Source organism: Amphiprion ocellaris, chromosome 14, assembly GCF_022539595.1.
Source record: "Amphiprion ocellaris isolate individual 3 ecotype Okinawa chromosome 14, ASM2253959v1, whole genome shotgun sequence".
Taxonomy (NCBI): domain Eukaryota; kingdom Metazoa; phylum Chordata; class Actinopteri; family Pomacentridae; genus Amphiprion; species Amphiprion ocellaris.
This window is the reverse complement of record NC_072779.1, coordinates 9,813,837-9,833,164: the sequence shown is the minus strand read 5'-3', so window position 1 is coordinate 9,833,164 and position 19,328 is coordinate 9,813,837. Positions and strand designations below refer to the sequence as shown.

General features: G+C 39.2%; 1 protein-coding gene and 1 long non-coding RNA gene across 2 annotated transcripts; one reads left to right on the top strand and one right to left on the bottom strand.

Moving 5' to 3' along the window:
* Window positions 1-12,437: 12,437 nt before the first annotated feature.
* Window positions 12,438-13,756, bottom strand: LOC129350454 (uncharacterized). The gene is made up of 2 exons (XR_008603860.1): window positions 12,769-13,756; window positions 12,438-12,654 (listed from the first exon to the last, which is right to left on the bottom strand). It is a non-coding gene; the product is annotated as an uncharacterized LOC129350454 (long non-coding RNA).
* A 117-nt stretch (window positions 13,757-13,873) lies between these two features.
* On the top strand, window positions 13,874-17,741 carry ovca2 (OVCA2 serine hydrolase domain containing). Its single transcript, XM_023295998.3, has 2 exons — window positions 13,874-14,273; window positions 16,907-17,741. The coding sequence occupies exons 1-2, from the start codon at window positions 14,120-14,122 to the stop codon at window positions 17,428-17,430; spliced, it is 678 nt and encodes a 225-aa protein (XP_023151766.1). The 5' UTR covers window positions 13,874-14,119; the 3' UTR covers window positions 17,431-17,741.
* The last annotated feature ends 1,587 nt before the right edge of the window (window positions 17,742-19,328 follow it).

The window sequence follows — 19,328 nt, the reverse complement described above, 5'->3', positions numbered from 1 at the left end:
AGTCAGTCCATCCTGGCCGACTTCAACACCTCTTCATGACAACATGTTCTGCCTCCGACCTGGTGGAAACTCCAGAAACTGGGGAAAACCCGTGGAGACTCGAAGAACTCATGGAGACTCGAAGAACTCGTCGGGCGGGGGAAGGTGTGGTGGGCGGTGGGGGGAGGTGGGGGAGTAGAGGGGGGAGGCCGCCACCCACCTCCCCGCCTACTCTCCGCCCAGACTCCACCCAGACTCCGCCTTGGCTCCGCCCATGTGGTGACTTCAGAAACTACGATGCCAAAGGGACGACGAAATTATTTCTTTTTATCTGATCTGTAGCTCAGTGAGTTAAGGATTTGCCTATGGAGCTGCAGGTCGCTGGTTCAAGACCAGACACTTCTTAAATTTTCTCAAAATCCTGACAAAGACAAAGAAAGAAAATTGCCCGTGGCGGGTCTCGAACCTGCGACCTACCACTTGGTAGTCCTCTTCTTATCCCCCTGAGCTATTCGCTCAGATACTAATTCATGTTTTTTTTGCGCATTTATCGTCTATTTTTTGTCGTTTTCAAGTTTTTTTTTAACTTGAGTCTCGACTCGACCGTTTTTCTCAGGAGGTTGGACTTCAGCCTTTGTGCTGGAGGGTGGAACCCTCAGTTCCAAGACTTTCCAAAGCCTCCAGACCTCCCGAGTCCTCAGGACCTGAGCTTTCACACAGTCTGAGGGCTGAAATTTTCTAAGTCCCACAGTAGTTCTCTGTTAGATTGAACTTTCACACAGTCCAAGGACTGAAATCTAAGTTCCTGAGTACTTCTCTGTTAGTTTGAACCTTCAGACAGTCTGAGGGCTGAAATTTTCTAAGTCCCACAGTAGTTCTCTGTTAGATTTAACTTTCAGACAGCCCAAGGACTGGTATCTTCTAAGTTCCTGAGTAGTTCTCTGTTAGTTTGAACCTTCAGACAGTCTGACGGCTGAAATTTTAAAAGTTTCTCAGTACTTCTCTGTTAGTTTGAACTTTCTGGTTAACAGAAGCCTTAATACTTGTGACCATGAGTCTTGATTTCACATTTAGACCATCGATCTGAGTTCTTCTCAGACCTTCACCTGTGGGTTTTTTAGAAATCCTGAACAAACTTTGATTCTCTTCACTGAACAGTAAAGTTTGTGGAGATCAGAAGGTAACATTAGTTTGATCCATGCCTTCAACTACTAGTAGACTTTATCTGGAAAGCAGTTTTCTGAAATGAGTTCGTAGTAAATCTGTCTACAATCAAACCAAGAACACAGAAAGAGGAAATGTTTGAAGAAACAACTTGATGTTTTCATTTCAGACTAGAAAACGCTTTAAAACCTGTATCTGTTTTTGCTCTTTTTGATCGTTTTATTGGCTCTTCTGTTTAATTTGATCTTCTAAAGTCTAACTGGTGTCTTTTCAAATATTTTGTCTTTAGTTTGATTCTTCTTAAACGTTTAGTTTTGCTGTTTTCTCACCTTTTATTTTTTTCTAATGTCTGATTTGATTTCAAAATGTTTTGTCTTTTTAATGTTTAATTGTTTTTTCAAATGTTTTATCGGCTTGTTTGAATTTTTTTTTCTTTCACAATATTTAATTTTTCGATTAACTCTTTAAGGTTTTTCTTTTTAAATGTTTTACCACCTTTTAATGTTTAATTATCTTTTTAAATGCTTCATTGTATTTTCTCTTTAATTCGTATTTGAAGTTTTATTGTCTTTAAGATGTAATTTTCTAATTAAACATTTAATTTTTTGATTGAATGTTTTGTCTTTTTAAAGGTTTAATAATCTAATTAAATGTTTTGTATTTTTTTAAATGTTTAATATTCTTCTTGTTTAATTGTATTTTTTAAATGTTTAATATTCTTCTTTTTAATTGTATTTTTTAAATGTGTAATTATCGAAAATATTTTATCTGTAATTTTTAATATTTGTATTTAAAAAATTTTGTTTAATTTCATAATTGCATGTATTGTATCTTGTTTAATTATCTAATTCAATATTTTGTCTGTTTGTCATTTAATTGTATTTAATGTTTGACTATATTAAACAGACAAAATATTGAATTAGATAATTAAACAAGATACAATACATGCAATTATGAAATTAAACAAAATTATTAAAATACAAATATAAAAAATACAGAAAATATTTTCGATAATTACACATTTAAAAAATACAATTAAACAAGAAGAATATTAAACATTTAAAAAATACAATTAAACAAGAAGAATATTAAACATTTAAAAAATACTTTTTAATAATAAAACTTTTTAAAAGTTTTATTGTATTAAATCTTTTCCCTTTGATCTAATTGCCTTTTGTTATGTAGTTTATTTCTTTAATCTTCTTTTTCTGTCAAGACTTTAACCCCAACCGTAAAAATGAAATAAACCCTTAAATCACAATGAAAATACTTCTGTTGTCACAATCATGAGTTAGTCAATTATTCAGTTTATCAATTCAGCTTTATTTGTTTAGCACCTTTTACACAGATGACAAAACTAAACAAGCAAAGACAAAAAAAACTATGCTAAAACTATGATTAAAACTCAAAAACATTTTTAAAAAAAGATTTAACATGGTAATAAAATATGTTGTGTCCAGGGGATGGAGGGAGTTTATTGAAGTCTTCTTGGGCTCACATGGGAAATCATTTAAAATATAAATTTGATATTCAGTCTAAGGAAACTGTAGAGCGACAGAAGAACCAACAATATCTCCTGTTTTCTCCTTTAATGAGTCGACTCTTCTTGTGCTTTCAGACCAAAGAACTACAGACTCTTCACAACCTCCTCAAACTCTTGGTACAGGACCTCACCATACGGGTCAAGAAGGTTTCCGTCTCATTTCTACTCTGAAGCTCACCTTCTCCTGCTCAAACTGCTGACAAATGTTTCTGCTGCTCTAAAGTCTGCTCTCCAGAACTTCCTAAAAACTCTCAAAGTCTCTTCTGCTGCAGGTTGCTTTGTAGAACTGTTGCAGAAAACCTCACTAAACCACATGGAGGGGCCTCAAGATAGTCATCCAAATGAAACCATACAAAAACCAAACTAGCACAACCCAAACGCTAAAGTCTCCTGCAGCCTACCAGAGAACCTCTGAGAACAGAGAATCAGCACAGGAACTCTTACCTTCAGGACAACCAACGTTGGTTCTCAAACCAGAATACAGAATGTGTCTGACCAAAAACCTGTAAAGACTCACTACAGCCAAGATAGACACAACTCAGCTGCAGCAAATCCACTAATCACTGCACACATTAGCACCATGTGCTAACTGTGGCTAAAGAACCACATTTACCAAGACAACTATCTGCTACAAAGCCCTAAAACACACCAAGAAACACATTAAAGCCTATTTTACTGCTGGAAGCTGCAAGCCAATGCCTAAAAAACAAACTAAAGCAACAGAGCCAAGCCCGGTTTACTGGTGAAGAGAAGCAGAGGAAATGTTTGGCTGCAGCTAAATAAAGCAGGAAGATACTGAGCTGCTCAGGTGTTTCTGATAACACCAAGCAGCCACCTGGACAGCCAATAGGAACACAGCTTACTGGAAGTCCAGAGGGTTGGCTTAGTGAAGGAAATTTAGTTTAAAGTTGAAGCAGAAAGTTAACAAAGAAAGTTGAAAACCACCTTCTGATCCCTGAAATCTCTGAGTTTTCACACAAAGAACGCCTGAACATGTCAAACTGGTTCCATAGTAGAACCCTCATTGTAAAAACATCATAGTATGGTGTGTTGCTCAAAAAACAGTACGACCCGGCTGTCCTAGGGTCATCGAAGAGAAACACAAAAACAGGACAAACGCTGGTTTCCAGGGGGTTAGGAGGCTATTTATTTGAAAGAGGAAGTTTACAACAACACAACATGTGAGCAGAAAAATCACAAAGTCTGTCTTTAGTTCAGCTGAAAATATTAGGTTTTGTCTTTTTTATTGACCAAACTTTTCAGGAAGTAGATGAAGAATAATTAAAGCTCTCATGTAGAAGTCCAACTTATTTTGGATCCTTGTGGAGAGTTTAATCTTTTTAGATTCACATGGATTGTTTTGACATTTAATAAACAAGTCCTGAATAAAATTGCAGTTGTGGATTTCTGTCATTTATTCTGGACTAAACAAATAACAGCAGGATAAATCTCAAACGTCATTATGAGGAGTCTGAATTGAGGTTTCTCACTTGATAATGATCAAAACATGAAATTTCGGTTGATTTAAAAGAATATTCCACCTTAAATCTTTGAATGTTGACCTAAAAGGTTAGTTTCAGGAAGTATTCCACCTACAAGGTTCTCAAACATCCACCTTAAAGGAGCATTCCACCAAAAAATCTTGGTGTAAAGGAGTATTCCACCTTAAATGTAGACCGAAAGGATGGTTTGGAGTAATATTCTACTCTAAAATCTTCCAATGTAGACCTAAAAGGTTGATCTGATGGTATATTCTACCCAACATCCTGGAACATTTACCTAAAAGGTTGGTTTAATGGTATACTCCCAGAAGAACCCTCGAACTTTGGGCTTAATGGTATATTCCACCCAAAATACCAAGAAGTCAGTGTAAAGGAAATGTAGACCTAAAAAGATTGTTTAACGGAATATTTTAAGTTATTTTCATTATTTAATAATTTGTTATCAGTCAGAACCCTGGCAAACTTATTTTCATCAGTTTTTTTTAGTGGAAGTCACAAATAAAGGAGCTCTTGGTTTTTACTGGCGTTACTGAGTCAAAAGCTGCTGTTTCAACACAGACACATTCACATGCATCCACAAACCTCTCACACACTCAAACACCCACAGACAGATGGCCAACCGTTTGAAGGCCTCCGTGTGGTCCAGTAGAAGTCCATGTAGTCAGTGTTGGCTTTGAACCGCAGCAACTGGCCGCCATCAGGTGGACCGGCTCATCCTCGTAGGGCTCCTCCTGTAGCCTTGAGGGGACCACAGGAACATTCAGTAGCTGTTGGAGTTCTTCCTGTCAGGCTCGTGGTAGAACGGCTCTGAAGTACCTTTTACTTGTCTTATCTGGAACAATCTAACAGCCTAAACTGTTAACAGCGGTGTAAAGAAGCAAACACACAGGCATAGATTAGGACTCAAACTAGATTTATTTTAGAAAACAAATCAACTTAGAGGCATTTGTTCACACGTGGCTGAATAGGAGGCCGTCCAATCAGATTCGAGATCTTCACTCTGTGGTCGTGATGGTGAGATGAAGCCTCATGAGGAATTGAACCAATTGAGCCAGTTGGTTCGAGAAACGGTTCATTTCTTGAAGCTTCATGAGCACACGAAGCCACCTACTGGCCAGGTGTATAATCACAGGCAGCTGTATCTGAACCACATGTCTGATGCATTGAATTTTTATGGCTGTTGGGAATGACTATGAAATACAAGAAAATGTATGACCAAATAATTTCTGTAGATAAATTCTTACGTGTAGAATAAAATATATTTTCATGTATTCTGTGCGTGTAAATTTTCCCCAAAATGGTAGTATCATATAATGTGGCAGGTTGTGTAATGTTTTTCTGTCACTTTAAGAAAATGCCATGGCCTTAAGCAGGCAGAGGAAAGTGTGGAACTAGGAAGATCGTACTGAATATGCTGTGTAACTTGGACGATGCACAGGAAAGGGGACAGTTTATTCCTTTCATTCAGAAATAACAGTTTCTCAACAGTTTTTGGTTTTGAATGATTCCTTTTTTGACACACACACACACACACACACACACAATAAACACCTCACCTTTGAATAAAATAACAGTGAAGAATACAGTTCTTGATAACCAAAGCTAATGAGTCTGTAATAATGTTAGATTCAGCTTACCTGATGAGGAATTATCAAATCGAAATGTTCCCATACAGGGGAAATCCTCCTCTTCCTAGCTGGCTCCTTCCTAAAACCCATCCTTCTCTCCTCACTCTCCTAAATCTCCAAACTATCTTTCTACTCTCTAAACTCTCCAAACTATATAAACACTCTCCACACTCTAGACTTCAAGCTATTCAAACTCTCAACTGACCGCAACTCTCTCTCAAAAACCCACATTTTGAACGAAGCCTGAGGGGTTATATTGCTGTCAAACCTCTAGGCAAAATCTGAACCACTTTCCGAAGCAGTGACGTGGTTCAGCCAGGCAGCAAGGCTTCGGGTGTCATCATTTTGGCTCCTCCCTTAAATCAAGCAAGCCTCGATGGTCATGGAAACGCCCCCTCAATTACTCAGCACATGCTTCGAAGCCTCGGCACGTCTCCTAACATCACTACTCTGTAGGTTGTTTGTTCGGTGAGACTCTTGGACCTCCATCAGCTGACGTGGATGTTTGATGGTCTTACTCTTTAGTGCCAGATGAATCATCCATGAATTCAGCAGCTACAGACTGAAATGAAGCTCATGCTGCCGTTATTGAAGCCCTGTTCCAGATCAAATGTTCAGAGCTTACCTTGAATGCATGCTGTCTGGATAGTTTTTCTCATTGTAGTCTTCAATAAAGTCTTTTTCCTCATGTCAGGATGCGGTGAGACTCTTTCTCAGTCTCTGCAGACGTCCCTCATTGTGCATCTCCAGAGAAGAAACAGAAAAACTGGTCACTCCTTCAGCATCAAATGCTCTCCAGCATTGAGAGTGTTTTAGGAATTAATTCATTGTGTTGTGAACTTTGAAGGGGCAGAAACTTTACAGCTGCCAAAGATATGAGCTCCAATTCTGGATGTTTTAGGAAATTAAGTTCATCAAATGAACACTTGATTTTTGCTGATAACTCATTAAATTACTGAAGAAATCTAACATAAAAACCTGTAGACTCTCAGGCAGCTTTTGTTCAAGTTTGGCTATAATTCTATCATCATGTTCTGGAACCAGGACTCTGCAGAAGTTCCTTCAATCAGATACTTGTGTGTTTCTATTTCATATATACTCTCAAACATTCAACCTCACAGCCTCAAAATATCTGTTTAGGAACTGTTTCTAAATTCTGCTGAAAACATTGACAGACATTCTTTTACGAGGTTGTGTAAAAAGCAGCCTGTCCTCTGAGCTATTGAGAAATCTTCTTGAACAAAGTTTCTACGTGTAAATCAGCTCAGCTAAAACTAAAGCCTCAGTCAGAGAGAACAGGTATTGTAAATTATTAACAACTTTCTGTGTTAACTCAGACTTTCTGCTTCAACCTCACATAAAAAGGGGAGTTTAACTCGTCAGGTGACTGAAAATGAACGGCTTGTGCAGTTCTAGATCCAAAAGTAGGATGTTTCAACTCGTGTTTTATGGCTGGTTGTTAGTTTATTCACTATTAATGTCAATTTATATACTGGATTGAACTTGAGCAGTGGAAGAGAGAAGGAATTTAATGAAATTATGGAGATTCAGAGAGATAATGTTGTGCAATGTTAAGCGGGGTTTAATTAAAACCAGCTGACTGTTAAACTTCAGTGCAGCTGAACGGGTTTCAGTTAACCTTAAAGTAAAATAACTTTTTTAAAAGCTAAAATACACAGCAGAGAAATACAGGTTGAGAAGGTCATTCTAATAATGAGGACAGCTGCGACAGCAACTAACACAGGTGTTCAGCGGTAAGTTAGCCACCTGTGTTAATTAGCCCGCTAGCTAACTTAGCTACTTAGCTAGCTAATGCGTCCGGACCAACTGCTCAAACATGACAAAACACAACTCTTCACAAGTCGCTGACTTAACGTACAACAAAACACCGCTACTGGTTAGAAGTATTTATCTTCTTACCGTGTTTTACTCCAAAAACAAGGTCAACAGCAGCCAGAGATGCTCCCAGACGTGCCGACCATAGCTATATAAAAGACTAGATACGCTAGCGCTGTCTTCTGTATATATCTGTATATATCTATGGTCTCGATGGTCTGCTCTCTGGCTCCGTCCTCTGAGAATCTTGTTGTCGTTTGGCTTCACACTTGCGGATGACCACTTCCGGTCTTAGAAAATGAAAAAAAAGACCTTTTTTTCGTTTCTGTCTCTTACTGATTTTATTTTTTGTTATTCTAAATATAAAATGAAAATCAAAGCATTTTTAAAATTTCGTATATCACTTTCTGATCATGAAAAGGAAAAACGCCTTGTATTTCAATTTTAATTTTTGCATTTTAAAATGAAAATCAAATAACCACTCGTTTTTTGTTTTTCAGTACCCGTTTCAGAACGGAAAATCCAGTTGCCAGATAAATACACGGACCAAGAAGGCTCTCAGACGAGCTGGATTGGTCGTAATATGTGGCAGATAAAATAATGCCGTTTTGGCACAACACTTGTTTAACATTATACATATGCAACTGTTAACTAGATCTTTATGGAGGACTAAAAGTGCCAAAATTAAATAAATAAATACATCATTAAATAATTAATTAAATATGTCATTAATTAATTAAAATTGGAATTAAATATTTCATTAATTAATTAAAATTGGAATTAAATATGTCATTAATTAATTAAAATTGGAATTAAATACTTAAATGTGTTATTAAATAAATATATCATTAAATAATTAAATATGTCATTAATTAGTTAAAATTGGAATTAAATATGTCATTAATTAATTAAAATTGGAATTAAATACATAAATGTGTTATTAAATATGTCATTAATTTATTAAAATAACAATTATTTTAAGTAAAAAACATATTTCATTATTTCACGATTTAATTAATTATTTCATGGTCCTTGTGTTGCAGTGGATCATGAATTAATTTTATCTGTCAACCTCGCCCGTCAAAGTCCGTGGGCGGGACTAACGTGAATCAAGTCTAATCCACTGCTTTTGTCTGCCTTGAAACCGGAAGTAGAAGTCTTTCTAAACATGGAGGCTGTGTAGAGGGAGAGTCGCTGTGAACTTTCTAGAGAGTTGGTGAGAGATATTTTAGACCTTACAGAGTATGTGGAAGCAGGACCTGCTGACCGCGAGCATGTAGCGTGTAAAGCAGAGGAATTTATTGAAGTTGTTGAAGTTATTTCCGCACTTTCCGACCAAGATGTTGACCGTAGAGTGACTGCAAATTTAGAGGAAGTACTCCGCCGGTTTTCTGGTACCAGGGTGCAACAGGAGCACACACAGGGACCAGGGCGTTTGGCATACCGAGGGAAGTTCTGGAACATCACGTTCTTTGTGGATTACCAGCCTGTCAAATTGCAGCGATGCTCGGAGTGTCGAGCGCTTTTCCTTTAGGACCTACTCGGCGCGGCACGGCTCCGCTCGTCTTTGTTTAGCCGCGATTCCACAAGCATCTACTCGGCACGGTACGGCTCGTCTCATCTTTGTTTGCGAGCGTTTCCATACGGACTAATTTTCAGCACCTTCTCGGCTGAGGTTCCCAGCGAGCTGAGATGAGCCGATAATGTGGCGTTTACATAGTGCAGGCCACTGATTGGGCAGGGAGTGACGACACAGAGCAACTTCAGCACGAAAACAAAATCCTGCATTAAAAAAATGACTGTAAACAGCGACGGTGTGCATTGCTCTTCACGAAACTCTCTGTTCTTCATAATTTTAATGTGACAGCCAGACCTGTACCGTGGGTGAATGAAGAGGTCGAGACTTTGTCTTTGGTGGTGGATCAAAGAATACAGAGAGAGCTGGACGGAGAAAGTTTATCAGGAGGTCTCTGAGCGGATGGCCGCTCACATATACAGTAGACTGTATATAAAGAGAACAGAAGCAGTGTAGGGAGAAGCTGAAAAAGCTCAAAAGTGACTATCGGTCCACCCAGGACCACAACGGCCGGCGTGGGTCAACCAGGAGGTGTTGGAAGAGGTTTAATGGACGCTATTTACTGGCACCGCACCGGCGAGCAACAGGAGGGAGACTCAGCCGCTTCATTGTTGGAGACGTTCGAGGACGGTGAGTGTTTTGTGACTTCAAGAAACTTATACATCATTTATTCCATTGGTGGCAAGCTTCTTTTAAGCAAACAAGTATTTTTAGAAAGTAACGTCGTTGTCTCCTGTAGCAGACAATAAGATAGCTAGTTAGCCATCGGCGCTAACTCCGTGCTCTGCTTGTATTTCGTGCTGCTGTTTCTAACGTTTAGCTCTCAGAAGCTAATACTTCAGTCAGCATGCCGTGTTTTTCTTGTACTTAGAGTGAGTGTTTATTTCTGTTCAAGAATCCCTTTCCACATGCGAAGCCTACTCCACCTCCGTCGCGGAGCCCCCGGCTGCCCTGTCTCCTCTCCAGCACCAGCACCAGCTCGGACACCGACACCAGCACGTCACAGCAACGTCTTATCACCGGTAAGACACGGTAAACAGAGAGCATGGTTGATTTTCGCATTATTATTATTATTACTACAGGTGTAAATGCCTGCAAGCATGATCAGAACAGTGAGACCAACGACCAAGAATTGAGGCAGGTGTAAATGCAAACTGTGCAGCAGCCAGCTCAGGAACGCCTGATGAAAGTTACATGTAGCTGCAGTGACACATAAACAGAACACATGCAGCTGCATTTATTTTCCATTGACTTAACAAGTAAGTCACTCTAATTAATTTACGTTCTGGTGCAGTGTAGTATTGCAACCATTCTTCTTATAGTCACTAGGTAGCTGTGAAACTGAATGAAAATATACATAAAATGAGAAAACATAGCTCTTCTTAGCAACTCCAAAATGTGCACAGGATGAAATGAAGTTCACACCACGTCGTTTTTGTTTGTGGTGGAGGAGTTACTGCTTGTGCTTTGGTTAAAGCGAAGAGTGCCAGAAGTTTATTAAAGTATCAAAGACATGATCATGATTGAAAATGGATGGACGGGTGGCTAAACACATCACATCATAGCTGTGGAGTCCTTCTAGCTCCTGGGGACTACAATCTCTCAGGACCTCCTGAAAAAGGCTCAGCAGAGGATGTATTTCCTACAACAGCTGAGGAGACATGGCCTGCCACAGGAGCTGTTGATCCAGTTCTACACTGCAGTCATCCGATCTGTCCTGTGCACCTCTGGATCAACCACACAGCAGGACAGAAACAGACTACAGCCCATAGTACGGACTGCAGAAAACATCATCAGAGACCCCACTCACCCTGGACATTTGGACTACAGAGCCCTGTACACAAAAATCACCACTACTGTGTTTATAGCAATTACCATTTTGCTAATGTGTTCATACATTCCAGTCTAGCTGTACATTTCTGTTTATATTGTGTTCTATTTTACTATTTCTTTTTCCTCCCTGTTCCTCTTTCTATTGTTTATTTTTTATTATTCTCTTCCATATTCCTAGGATGACACCAACAGCCGAAACCAAATTCTGTGTATATTGTGTACTTACTTGGCCATTAAAGCTGACTCTGATCACTTTTCTGTCTTTGGTCTAGGCAAGAGGAAAAGGGGCAACAGAAAATTGGACCTTCCTAGCGTACTTGTGGAGATGCAGGCTGAGGAGGAGTGGAGTCATGCCCAGCATGATGAGAACATCTGGTTGCTCCTCAGCGAGGCAAGAGAGAATGAAGCGGCCTTGCAGCGGGAGGAGATGGCCCAGAATACTGCCTTCAACCAGTCATTCCTGGGTGTGCTGGGGCAGCTGGGGCAGGCAGTGCTGGGTGTGCTGGGGCAGCTGGGGTAGCTGGGTAGGCAGTGGGCAGCCGGCGAGTGTGAGCGAGTCCACCTCCCATAGACTTGAGATTTACAAATGCTGGTCATATAATTAGAATATCATGAAAAAGCTCGTCTTTTGGACAACTGTCAGGTCAGTAGTCTTCCCCATGATTGTGTAGCCTACAGAACTAGACTGAGAGACCATTTAAAGGCCTTTGCAGGTGTTGTGAGTTAATTAGCTGATTAGAGGTGTCTTCAATATTGAACCTTTCTACAATATTCTAATTTTCAGAGATACCAAATTTGAGATTTTTGTTAGTATTCAGGTATAATCAAAGTTAAGAGAAATAAACATTTGAAATATATCAGTCTCTGTGTAATGAATGAGTATAATATACAAGTTTCACTTTTTCAATGGAATTACTGAAATAATGAACAACTTTTTTCATGATATTCTAATTATATGACCAGCACCTGTAGTTGTATATAGTTTTACTTTTAGCCCTCCACTGTAGGAGAGGCCCACCACAGTTTGTACTTTGCACATTGTAAATAGTTTTGATTTTGCTGCTGACTAATAAACTATTTTGTGACTTATGTGACTGCATCACAACTTCTCATTTTGTCTGTTAAGACACTGGTAGAAAAAGAGTCAACAGTCTGAACCAAACAATTCTATATTCCCTAATAATGTATTTGTGTTTAATGGGATTTAACATGTTTTAACACAAACTCCTTTATGGTTCATAATTCCGGTGACTGAATTACACCAAAGCAATACTGATTTATCAAACTGTAATTTTCTTAAAACAGCTGTTTTAATGTTTTGGCGTTTAATTTTTTATTTAATCTTGCTAACCTTCACAAACAAACAATAGCATAGACACATCTACAAAAGTTTATTGTCAGAATTGCATTAAAGAAAACAATAGCGGTCCGGGGACCGAAAAACAGAAGTATAACAAGAAGAATAACTTTGCATGACACGTAGTGCATCAGTGCATCCTGTACATCTCTGTCCTCCTCCTCTACACCTTGTGCTACTGCAGGCTCATGTGCTGCTGCTTCAGGTAAATCCCATGAAGTCTCATCAGACAGCATCTGAAACACATACACAGCACACATATTTTAATACCTAACAGCGATAAACTGCAGCCATTACAGGGTCGTTCACAGGACTGATACACGATAGCTAGCGAACTAGCATTAGCTTACCCTCATATGTCGTCTAGTTCATATCCTCTTGTCTTCGGCTTGATACTGCTGCATCGCCTCCCAAACTCTCCTGTGTGTCTCCTCAGTGTTTCGACTCGCCGCTCTCAGCTTTCTCCGACTCTTCTATTACTCTGAATCTGACAGAAAGCCACAGACCGAGCAGCAGGTGTACTATCGCCTCCATGTACATTGTTGCATTGCGTTTGTGTCGCACAGAAATGACGGTAAGGGACTTTCGGGCCGCCGTGCTATGACGACTCCACCCACGATGAGGTGGTTCTCAATGTAATGGAAAAACAACTAAACCGAGACGAGCCGTGGCGCGCCGAGTAGATGCTAAAGGAAATGCTAAAGGAAAATTTGTCTTGCACCGCATGTATCAACATTTGGGAAAGAGGACCGAGTCTTTAGCGGTTGCTAATAAAGTTTTGTTTTATTGAGTATCCAAACCAACGTAGAGGTGAATAGCGCCACCCAGTGTATCGGAATGTGTTCACAAGCTCTGCGTCAATCCATTATCTGGAATCGATTTGCCTTGACTTGATGTGCAGGGTAACCAATCAGGTGTTAGGATCCGCCCACCGACTTTGACGGGCGAGGTTGACAGATAAAATAAATTCATGATCCACTGCAACACAAGGACCATGAAATAATTAATTAAATAGTGAAATAATGAAATATGTTTTTTACTTAAAATGAATTGGTATTTTAATAAATTAATGACATATTTAATAACACATTTATGTATTTAATTCCAATTTTAATTAATTAATGACATATTTAATGCCAATTTTAATTAATTAATGACATATTTAATTATTTAATGATATATTTATTTAATAACACATTTAAGTATTTAATTCCAATTTTAATTAATTAATGACATATTTAATTCCAATTTTAATTAATTAATGAAATATTTAATTCCAATTTTAATTAATTAATGACATATTTAATTAATTATTTAATGATGTATTTATTTATTTAATTTTGGCACTTTTAGTCCTCCATAGATCTTTGTGTATTTGACCGTTTTCTTTGAAATATTAGTCATGTTCATCAGCACAGAGTTTACTTTGAAAGGAACAAACGGAAGCAGTTTGTATTCTTTCCGGTTCGAGTTCTGCAGGTGTTCGTCAACTTTGCCGGATTTAAAGACTTAAATAGCTCCTTCTAGTTTTTAAAATAACCACCGTGTGCCTGAATTGACCTGTTAAAGTGATGTGCTATAAGACAACGCTTGTTATTCGTATTCATACAGGTGAAAATCCTCGAAAGGGCTCTAAGTGAAGTAACTCCTCCGGCTAGCTTTAGCAGTTAGCGGCTAGTAGCGAGCTTGGCTAAAGCCTCCATGGCGCCGCTCCGGGTCCTGTGTGTTCACGGTTACCGGCAGAACGGAGCCTCGTTCCGGGACAAGACCGGAGCTCTGCGGAAGCTGTTGAAGAAACAAGTGGAGCTGGTTTACGTGACTGCACCGCTCAAAGTGGAGCACGACAGAAACGGAGGTGGGTCAGACCACAGCAGAAAGTGGATCTAAAGCAGTAGATGCTAACTGAATGCGTTTAAAGGAGGTTATGCGAAGTTTTATGACTCTTTGAACCCGACTTTATTCTACTGTGAGCTGTCAACAAGGTTTACAGATGTAGGATCAGAGTACTTACTTGATGTTATACTAGCTAGCATTTAACAATAGAAAATATAAGCAAAAGTGAAACTAAAGAAACATTAAAAGTCCCATATTGTGCCGTTTTTCAACAAATTAATTCACGCCTCACATGTTTCCAGAAGATGTCTTTCCATTTTCAGCTCAAAACACTGCAAAGATTGTTCATTTTACCATAGCCTTGACTCACCATGTGAAGAATGCAGGTATAAGCCTGTCATTGGCCAAACATTCCAGGTAGATTTGACCTTTCCTTCCACTATCTGCTTTCTTTAATACTGGAAACAACAACTATCTTTGAATTGCAGATTATGCCAAATATTTGGTCCATGCAGTAAGGCAGCCCTGCTAGTGTTTTGGGTGGATTATCCAATTTAATGACAGTGCGGATATCCCTGCATGCAAATGTTCCACCAAAACAATTCGACCCCTCACTGTTTTGAATAAACACCAACACCTCGCCGCTGTAGCCGAATGATGGTGAGGTGTAGCCAGACTAATATGTTCTTCAGAATGACCTGACAAAGCAAGACTAATTTCACCTTGACTGTATAACCTGGTTTTAGTTCTGGTCTAAATGAGCCATTTCAGTGAATGTAGCTGTAAATGCAGGTTGCCTTCTGTTGACCACACCCCCTTCAGGATGAAGATGCTCTCTGTCTTTGATTGACAGTGCAGAGCAAAACAGTTGACTATATAGCAGCTCACACAGATGCCAAGGAGTGTGTGAGACCAGACCTAAAGCTTATAACTTTCTCTCTGAGTGATCCCTTAACATGAAAATATCACTGAATTCACAGCACAGCAGTTAAAATTGGTGTGCTGAGGGTTCTTTTTAGAAAAAGTTGCAGTTACAAAATCAGTATCGCAGCTTGGTAAATGGCTAAGTGACTACAAACATAGTCTTAACCACCTTAAATTCAGTCACTGTTTCATACTTGTTATGTTGTCTGACAAAAGAAACAGATAAATCTGAAAATGAGAACATTTTTATTGGGAATTCAGCTGTAGTAAAACATGAGTACAGAGAGCATGAGAGAAGCGAAAAGATGTAAACACCAGCAGAATTTAGGTTGCATTGAAACACAAAAGGTGACGTGAAAATACAGTAACTGACTGTACTACTGACTTCATATCAGTCTGAAAGTTTCCTCCAATTTTGAATGTCCCTCAGCTTTACAGTTTCCACAAAGCTCTGACCTGTAGCTGCTCTCCTCTTTCCTGTCTCTCAGTTCAGCTGTCACTATCAATAAAATGCAAAAATGTCCAGAAACAATAATGAAACTATTGGCTTGTGATAATACACAACACTTAAAATCAAATTCTTACAGGCTTGTACAGTTTGAGGAATGACAGAAGTAACTGCCTTTATATCTTGACAGCTTTTAGCTTACACCTCCAAGTTTATAACAGCCCTACAGCACAATGAAAAAGGATTCTCATCACATAGCAACTTTGAAGTATAGAAGCAGACATTAAAAGCTTTGTGTCATTTTGGACATGACTTTGTTCTGCAGTGACTTCTCAGCAAGGTCGAAGATCCAAGGCACTCTTGTAGTTAAAAGTCTTTATTTTCATTGAACAAAAATATAAACACAGCATTCCATTTGTCAGTTAGGGTCTTAGCCAAGCACTTGAACATCGACAACTGTTGAAAAGAAATAGTTTCAGGCAGCATGATTCAACATAAATTTGCCACATGATGCTGGGGATGGACATCCAACAACATGCTCCTGTGATTCTTGGACACAAACCACATGAAGTGGCACAAACAGCCCCTCTGTGTTTTTAGAATTTCATCACGAAATAGCCATCCAGATAAAGACCTTTTTAACTTTACCCCAAGTAACTAAATCCTAAGTAAATAGGTGACAAAACATATGATTTATGTTAAAGTTATCATGGTTATTTTATAAAATTTTGCTTTAGAGATTTTTATAGAATATTTGTGACAGAACTAAATCTATAGTCAAGACAAGCCAATGCCATATTCATCACCTTGATGACCTCTGAAGCACAGTGTATGTCTTGATAATGCAAATATTTGTTTCATGAATTAAGGAAAGTTATAAATAGCACCACTATCACTATCTGTACCTTTGTCAGTGAACTACACGGGTGGAAATTACCGTTTTTAGTCATCTGAATGACATAATGCAGTATAATATAATTTTGCTTGCTTGCTTTGCTTTTTATAATCAACAACGACAAACCAATTGTAGATTGCATTAATAAACAAGACATAATTTCTTTTCAACCTTATATTCCTGTTATCTGACTCTAAATTCTTGCCTCTATGAACAATATTTGAATACCATCCATAGTAGTTTGTCATCAGCTTGAAACAGGAAAACTGCACAGACTTAAATACAGTTAATAATACACTGGAAGTCTTAAGGAAGTCAGCTTGCCTTCCTTTGAATTCTGAATACTGAAGCACAGCAGAATGACCACTTCCATCCTCTGTGTTTTCAGAAGTTCCAATGAAGGAGAATGATTCAGTTCCTGGATCTGGAGGCGACGAGGACTCCAGAGGCTGGTGGTTTTCCGACACTCAGGCTCGGAGCTTCAGCGCTCAGCAGCAGTGTGAGGAAAGCCTGGGGCTCGATGAGAGCGTGGCGACTGTAAGGGAAGCTGTGAAGGCCCAGGGTCCATTTGACGGCATCCTGGGCTTCAGTCAGGGAGCTGCTTTTGTGGCCATGCTGTGCTCTCTTCAGGAGCAAAAAGCGGAGCCAGAGTTCAACTTCCGCTTTGCCATCCTGGTCGCCGGTTTCCGCAGTGCGTGTCGGGAACATCAAAACTTCTACAGCGCTCCCCTCCAGATGCCCTCGCTGCATGTGTTCGGCCTGGAGGACAGAGTCATCCCCGACAACATGAGCAGGGAGCTCCTCCCCTCCTTCCAAGACCCTCAGGTCCTCATACATCCTGGTGGCCATTTTGTTCCCGCTGCATCTGCCCACAGGCAAACATACCAGGACTTCCTCAAGAGGTTCCAGTGAGAAACGGAAGCCACAGAAACCCAATCAGAGGCTGAATAAGTGAAGAGCTACAACAGAAGAAGACTCAAGCACTTGAATAAGACCAGAGAATGTTGATTATTTAATTTTCAGGAACAACTTGTGAAGACATAATTGTTTCCAGAGGCATGTTGGGAAAAATGCCGAGTTTGGAGTCGTGACCTTTGCGTTCTGGATGCATTTTCTTTTTCCTCCTCTGATGCAATCCATTTGAACAATATGAGAACTGATGTCGTTCTCAGGGAAAATATCTTACAACAAACAATAAATGAGATGACGACTGTTTATTTAAAGTACTGTGGTCTGTGTTTGTTTTCAAGAGCTAAGCAACATCTTTACTGTTACCGTCAGTGAGGATTTATGGCTAAAACATTGGTAAAATCATGAATTTTATAAAATATATTTTAATGCCCCCCTGGTTATTGATTAAATTATGTCCATGAAACAAAATGACATAGATTTTAAATTTCTTGCCTTAAAATTGCATAATGTAGTGCACCATTGCTTGCTTTAGATTGTGCAGATCTATCCCTCTCTCTCTCTTTACTCACCTTCCTGTTACTTGCTGCAGCTGAAGCACACCAGCTCACCTACAACTTTGCTCAAACACTGTGAAACTTTCTACGGTACACAGTGACATGTATGCTTGGATTATTGTAGAAATCCAAATATACGCGGTTGAACCGGAAAGTGATTCTGAAGAATAACGCTAGGAAAAGCCCCACTGCACAAACAGGATTAGCTCCTCTGGTTTGTTACATAGGAAATGCAGGAAGTCTGAATCACAAAGGAGGAAATGCTCAACTAATGATTTGTCTTCTAGTACATAAAAACACCATATGGACACGTTAACAAGGCAAAAAAACTAGATTTTCGCAAGGGCTCTTTCAGTGTTATGTGTGCTTTTCCTGCTGAATTCAAGAAATATTGTTTTCTGTAATAAAATGAGACTAGATTGAGATACAGACATCAATATGCTTCAAACAAACAAGAACCTGCAGGCAAAGTTGTTTCTTTTGAATCAGTAGTCACAGTAGAAACCTGCCATCGTAGCTTTTTCCTGGCTGCGTCACCATCGTTTGCGTGTGTAGCCTTGATGCAACCGACAGAAGTAGTTGCAAAGAGGTTCTAACACGGCCTTATTTTCACACCAGTCGCTGTGTGCAGCAGGTGTTATTGTAGGATTGTCAGTTTTGGATGCAAGCCCTCTGGTTCTGCTTTGAGAAAGAGTTTCAGCCACACTAACACAATCTAACGAGCACAGTGATGTTTACTGAGGCCTTTAGACTGATTCGAGTTAAATGGAAATGGGAAATATTGTAAATGACTCACTCTATAGTAATAAATGTACTTTTTCTCTCTGGTAATGTTAATAGTAAAGTCTAAAAAGCAGTTTCCCTTTCATGAAAGCTCTACACCAGAGGAGGACTGACATTTCCAGGTTCTGGGAACACTGTGCCATGATTGTGGAAAGTTATGACAAGAATCTTATATCAGAGCCACATTGGAAACCTTGATTTAATAACTCTGAGTAATTTTTTTTGCGTGACATTGCTTTTCACATTTCGCTCTACTTGTGTAGTATTTTACAGCTACGTAACAATAACACCTCATACTGTCGAATGGTTTACTAAAAGTGACTTACACCCAGAGTTTAGGCATTTAAAGGTGCAAGAGGAGGAATATTGTCCTCACGTAAAGGTGATAAATGCAGCAGCAATAGTCAGGGTTTGTCTTTACACAACATTAGTGAGTCATTTTCTCCTGTACTCGGTTGTGAGAGCTGCGAGGAGTAACAGAAAGTCATCCAGAGGAGATGCGTCTCCATGATTGGTTTTGGTTTTTTGGGGATGCGTGAAGGTGTTGCCTCATGTGTGGGT

Excerpts from the sequence above, each read along its gene's own strand:
- ovca2 (XM_023295998.3), top strand. The coding sequence starts at position 14,120 with ATGGCGCCGCTCCGGGTCCTGTGTGTTCACGGTTACCGGCAGAACGGA. Across the intron at positions 14,274-16,906 it reads GGAGCACGACAGAAACGGAG|AAGTTCCAATGAAGGAGAAT; the intron begins GTGGGTCAGACC and ends CTGTGTTTTCAG.